General features: G+C 35.1%; 2 protein-coding genes across 2 annotated transcripts in view; both read right to left on the bottom strand.

Moving 5' to 3' along the window:
• On the bottom strand, positions 1,770–3,832 carry LOC105172818 (putative clathrin assembly protein At4g02650). Its single transcript, XM_011094393.2, has 2 exons — positions 2,960–3,832; positions 1,770–2,875 (listed from the first exon to the last, which is right to left on the bottom strand). Exons 1-2 carry the CDS (start codon positions 3,606–3,608, stop codon positions 1,770–1,772), a joined length of 1,755 nt encoding a protein of 584 aa, XP_011092695.1. The 5' UTR covers positions 3,609–3,832.
• Positions 6,459–6,764, bottom strand: part of LOC105172589 (peroxidase 43-like) — a gene marked incomplete in the record, with an annotated part of 3,178 nt that continues 2,872 nt past the window's right edge. Inside the window, 1 exon segment of the mRNA XM_011094097.1 lies at positions 6,459–6,764. Within this exon segment, the coding sequence (XP_011092399.1) occupies positions 6,649–6,764 (116 nt within the window).

Genomic DNA, 6,764 nt, shown 5'->3' with positions numbered 1-6,764 from the left:
GCTCTTCCACTTTCTCCTTTTTTCCCTTCCTCCTCTCTTTTCTGTTTCTGTTCTCCATTTCTCTCTTTCCCCTTTTATAGCTTGCCCTTCGGGCTGGGCCTATTCCACAATAAATGGGCCTTTGACCTTTTCATAACATAGGCCCAAGTCATTGTCACTAATAATTTAATCGGTAAATTGCAATGAACCCTTGAAATTTGTCGTAATTATAATTACCTCATTATTATTTAAATATACAAATATTCATTTTAAATAAATGGTCGTCTAATATAAATACTCCTTCATAACAACTTATTGTAGGGGATATTTATTAAATGACAATTAATTTCAAGAGGGGAATTATAATTTTTTAAATAATTAAAAATATTTATAATATTATATTTTTAAGAGAATTTATTGTAATTTACCTTAATTTAATTCAGAATTTTCTAATAAGGTGTAGCTTAATTGAGAAAATTAAAGCTGGTAAACGTAGATGTGGTTTGTTATTCTACTTTTGTAGTAATTATTTTTCTACTTTATTGATAATTTTTAATTGAATATAGATACTTCATGTCGATAATCAGTATATTGATTGTTACAGATGGTCTCTGGATACTGAATATATAGTCCTCAAGTGGTAGTTATAAACAACTAAAGAACAATGGTGATGAATGAAGCAGCTGGTTCTGGTTTCGGTTCCAGCTCAACCTCAGGTGCGAGTGCGGCTAGTGAATCGGAAGATTTGAAGATTCATAGCTCGGATTTTCGAGGTATGATTTTGGTCTCCACCCCGTTGATGCGAAATAATTATCTGTTACAGAGTAGGTCCATTAAGGTTGCACTTACTGCAAAAATGAAACTGTCCTTTATTGATGGAACGTATCCAAAACCTACTGAAAATACTGAAGAGTTTAAGCAGGGGATTAGAAACAGATAGTATGGTATTTTCGTGGCTAATGAATTCAATATGGCAAAGGCCTTTTCTTATGCTAAATCTGCTAGAAATCTATGGTTGCAGTTGGAAGCTAGGTTTGGACAGACAAATGGACCTATGATCTATAATTTGCAGTGAGAAATTGCTTCGATTTCTCAAGGAAATAAAGTTGTGGTTTCATATTTTACAAAATTCACAATGTTGTGGGATGAACTAGAATGTGTAGATCCCACGCCTGAATGCACATGTTCTTCGCAATGAACTATGGCAAATTTCTCACAGAATTCTACATAACATGAACTTTTTACTTAGTTTTGATGTTGTTTGGTCCTGATGACTCTTGGCATGGTATAAAAACACCTTAAAAAACCATTATATACATGGATTCATAATTATTTTTTTGGCATTCTCCTAACTTTTAGATTATAAAAAAATTATTGTCTAAGTCAGATTCGGTCAAATCAAATCAATTGTAGAGCAAGTGCCATACATATATCATGTAATTGGTCACTTTCCTTAAATTTTACATCCATTACACGACAAATATATTACACTTGTCATATAATGAGTTCAAATCCGTCTCAACTTGATATGGGTTAGAATTTCCCATAGATTACATCAACGCGAGTGTTTCTAGAAGCCAACTCTAAGTAGAGAGAAAGAAAAGCTTCACTACCTCTATATGCAACCTCATATTCGGATTGAATTATCTGTTGCAAATCATAGTCCATCTTCTATTCCATTCAACATACGTATACCGTATATATAAGAATGACATTATATATTTTATTTTAACAAAGATTTATATATATGACGTGTGTACGATGAATGGAGCAGAAGATAGAAATAGACTTTATAATAGAAGATCCGATCCGCCTCCTATTATATACTGATGAGGATTTTGTTGTTGTACATTTGCTAATCCCACCTGTCCCGGCATCCCACCCTTGGCATATTGCTGCCAAAATAGTTGCTCCTCTACTAAAAATCTCTGCTTCTTCTCCATCTCAGACATCTGGACATACCCTGGTGGCAATACCGCAAGAGAAGCGGCAAAAGGATCAGTACTTGATGATGGACCGTCGTTTCCAGCATTGGCTGCCGGTGGTGCTGGCAAGGCCAGCATGGCCGTCCTTCCCGCTGACCCTTGCGCCACACTACTAGAACTTCCAGTGGCCGTAGGACCAACGGTAGGAGCCATTGCCCCTGGTTGATACATGCGATAAAGCATCAATGTATCAAAACCTTTGGGAAGAGATGCCTTTTGATTTGACAAATGGCTTGCGGACTGAACCAATGCCGTCTCCCAATCTCCTGATGAGTTCTTCAAGGCTTCCCATGGGGTGGGCGTACTTGCTGGAGCGGTTGTGGCTGGAACGGCATCAAATAAAGCTAATGCGAACGCATGCTCTTGTTCTTCAATGCTTGGTGCATCTTCATCCAAGTTCAACAAATCACCTATTTCTCGAGTTTTCTCATCTTCTTTTGCCTCGTTTATTTCGTTTTTCTCTCTTGCTTCTACCAATTGTGCAGCTGGTGACACCTCGTTGATTACATGCTTAACATGTTCTGCTTCTGCCGCCTTTGTTTCTTCAACGTGTTTGGACTTTGGCTTAGCTCTTGTGGCCGCCTTCCGTTTTCTCAACATGGCCGACTTTTGGTGAACAAAGTCATCCATCATATCGAGTTTCTGCTGTGGAATTTTCTCAAATTTAGGATAATCGGAAGGGGGCACAATCCGAGCAGTCGTGCACCAGTCATAGAATGCATCTAGCTCATCGTACTGCTTTGAAATGCGACAGAAGACGGCGTGAACTCTTATCATATCTGGTATTTCAAGCTTCATAAACCGCTCAATCAACGTCCCGATTACTTCTGTTGTGTCATAGCATAGCTGAAAACTCTCCTTCACTATGGCGTAGAGAGCCACAGCCACAATCCTGTTGTGCTTTGCAGCACCTGTATTACAAGAAATTCACTTCACAATATTATTCACATGTGCAACTCCCAAATGAAAAAAGACCATGAAACCTACACCAGTACCTGTTGGTCTACATAATAAAACCCTTTCAAGAAGCTGTGTCAGATGATCAACCTTAGAGAAAATGCTCTCATTCTGCATTTCACACACGGGTGTAGCCCGCACCAACGCGTCATTGGACGTAACAACTTCTTCATCATCTTCTTCATTATATGCAGAACCTCCATTCTGTCCCCGGCCCTCCATCCTAAACTCAAGCTTCTCATCCAAGTACAGCGCATAGTTGCGAACAAATGCCGAGTAGTCCCATGCATCCAGTTTCCCAGAGGAATCTTGGAAGTGAGACATGTTGAGGAAGCGTGTCCCATGCCGCTTTGCGGAGAAGATCTCCCGCTCGTAGGCATGGTCACCATCGGTGAGGAGCCGATGGACAAGCATGAGGGCTTTTAAGGCCACTACCCAATTCCTGGTCCTGTTGAGGCGCTTGGCAATGCCGCTCACGCAAGCACTCACCATCGCTCGCGAATACATTGTCAGGCATAAGATCTCATGAATGTAGCGGTCTTCGGGTGGGTTTTCGTCATGTCGGGTGGCCTTCACGATGGCTACTACCAAGTCCGAAACGGAGGTGCCACCGCCCACCTTGGCCAGGCCAATGCTGGTGTGATCCTTCACTACCCCAATAGCTTTTCTAATCTTGCTTGTAGCCATAAGAGTTCTTTTGGGGTACCCGTCTCTTATATGCCGATCTTGATTGCTCGATCATATAGAAATACGTGTCGAATCTGACAAAAATCGAGCCCAACATTGATCAACTCTTTCACAAACACTAACATATGTGCATACATCATCAGGAATAACTATGTTTCATGAGCTACATTCACTGATACAAACAGTTGATGCACTTGTATATCTATTGTCAGGGATTGAGATACGGTGAAAAAAGAGAAGGAAACTGCTCGTCAAACCAGGCTCGGACAAGAATGTTCTTCTCTGTCTCCCCCTTTATCTTTTTGATTTCATGTTTCATCTTAATTACGAGATATTATCCTCAGTTTTTACCGTCAAACCCGGATGTCCCCAATGGATCAATGAGGTTGTTAACCATACTGATTGTCTTAAACCACAGAAAAATGTTTTATTTATTCTGAAAAATTGGCTTTAATTTAGGCCATAATCATTACATCAATCTGTGTAATCCTATTGGGTGTTAGCCATACTGATTGTCCGGTTAGATCTTTTATTTCATTTTATGCATGAGCATTACGTGTATAAATATTACGTCATATATTTACGGAGAAATTTTACACACTTGGGCCTCATTTACTTCGAAAATGGAATTAAATAAGTGATAGGATCATCTTTATCTAAATGAATGATAAAAAAATATTTAGTATAAATTGTAAGGTCATTACTTACAAGAATTACCAAAACTACATTAATTTTATCAAGTATTTAGTTTTAAGAATCCTCGTGATTTTGGTAGCAAAATTACTTTTTAGCCCTTGTCTACTAAATTTAAATGCACAACAAATTTTTTCTCTCAAAATCACCTCTTTGCACTAAAACTGCATGGAGCAGAATGGCCACTTCGGTTCTTCGGCTGATTCGATGATAAATTCGGACAACCTCGTTCTCCATGTAAAAAATATGTTTATATTCGAGAATTATGAAAAATAAGTTACAATACCGACATTACCTTTACAATGATGCTCATATCTGATTTTTCACATCCTTCTATTTATTACTGATCTACAAAAGAAAATTCGGAAAAAAAAAAAAAGAAAAGGTCAACTCAAATTCAGAAAAATAGCTACCAAAAATGGATATCCCAAGCTGGGGAAAAGCTTGTTTGTAAGATTAAAGAGCTTGGGAGGAAGTTTACACCCAAAAAAAAATAAAAAATAATAAAAATAATAATTAAAAAAAACCACTATATTAAAAAAAAGCTTGTTTGTTCAGATGTAACAGTAATTAATATAGAGTTTTGATTTTATATCGAGCCATCATACAATAAAGTAAATACTATATTAATTTATATTAATTTTTTTATACAAACTTACGTATTAAAATAAACATGGTCTAAATCTGTATATGTGAAATGAAATAAAAAATCAAAATAGTAATTGTGATAGAAAATCTACTCCAATTTAGTGTGGCTTCCTCAAAATCAAATAATCTGTAATGGAGAAAAAATTAGCAGAAGGTGTAAAACTATGGAAAAAAATTTAAAATAGAAGGATCAAATTGTAATTAGAAATAAAAAAGTGAATGGCAAATGATTTTATGTAATAAAAAAGAAAAAGAATTTCATAAGGCTAATATAGAAAAACCACTCATTAGAGGGACTAATTTGGAATGAGTTGAAAAGACGGAGATTAAAATGAATTTTACCCGTATACTTTAGATCGGATGTATACTGTGTTCATAGAATGTTAATACGTGTTGGATAAATTTTTTTATAAAGGAGTGTATAAAATGAAAAAAAAGATAAGATATCAACAGTTTATAAACTTCTATAAGGCGTGCGTAACTTATTTTTAAAGTTTAGGGTTAATTTTTTTTAGACCTTATTTTTGAAACACGAAATTATACTTTTTTTGTTTTAAGTTTTAAAATTAAACTTACACTTACTTCAAAAAAAAAATTATTTACACCTAACCCTCTTTTCTGTTATTTGTTGGACCAAAAATGCCGACTTAAGCAATAAAAATTATATAAAATTTTAATTTTACTACTCATTTAACATTCTCATGTCTGTTATTTTTATATTTTTGGTCACATAAATTAGGCCTGTTTTACTTTGCTCCCATTCATTATGGGATCAACACTTTTAGTCATATAACTTATAAAATTAATACTTTTGATTCTCATTCGTAATATAACGGCATATTTATCAAAGCCAAGGGTTATTTTCTTGCTAGCAGCAACCTTGCCTTGACTTTGGTGACTCGGTTCGATTAAAAGTCTACGTCCGATGATGGGATATGAAAGGATTGTATCTTTTCTTAAACCTGATTTACAAGGACAGATATATAATTTTCCTTATAAGTGCGAAATTATTACATATAATGTTAAGTAAGGGATAAATTAAAAGTTTATATTTTTTTTGTTGATGTCAATATTTTTCGTCTAAACCCTAACAAAAGAAAATTGCATGTAAAAAATAAATTTTTGGAGGGGGTGTGATTGTATTTTTTTAAGCTTCTTTCAAAGAAACTGTAGTTTTATATTTTTAGAGGGGATCTAATTGTAATTAATAACCCTAAACTCTAACAAAACTCGTTTGATTTTTATCATATTAATTATAAGATCATCATCAATAATATTTTACAAGCTTTATAATTTTATTTATTCGAACAATTCAAAAAATTAATATCTTATAAACTCCAAAAAGTAAGAGTTTCTAATTAAGATATTTGAAATAATTAATTTCAACGCGCAAACACCTCAAAAAGAGACAAAGAAGTCTGAGGCTGTCTTATGAGATATTCAGCGTAACCAATCACATGATAAATAGTTAAATATGTATTATTTAAATTATCGTAATGAATCGCACAATTATACCTAAACACATATTTTTATAAAACTTAATTATGTGTCCATTACAAACTATATTCCCATCAATTACATAATAAACAAATCACACATAATAATGGAGCATATAATATATATATGTATGTATGTATGTATGTATAAGTAGAATTAGGGCCATATAAACACCAAGGCTAATCACACACACGAGTTCTTATCAATTAAAAGCAGCACAAGTCCGCCTGATGGTGCCTTGCGACCCTGTATGCACACCAATCCTGCCCATTCTCACCATTGCACTGGCGAAATCTGCCTCGAACGACGGCCCGAACG

The sequence above is a fragment of the Sesamum indicum genome, linkage group LG10 (genome assembly GCF_000512975.1).
Source record: "Sesamum indicum cultivar Zhongzhi No. 13 linkage group LG10, S_indicum_v1.0, whole genome shotgun sequence".
In the NCBI taxonomy this organism is placed as follows: domain Eukaryota; kingdom Viridiplantae; phylum Streptophyta; class Magnoliopsida; order Lamiales; family Pedaliaceae; genus Sesamum; species Sesamum indicum.
The sequence above is the reverse complement of the archived record's forward strand: the minus strand, read 5'-3'. Positions and strand labels throughout refer to the sequence as shown.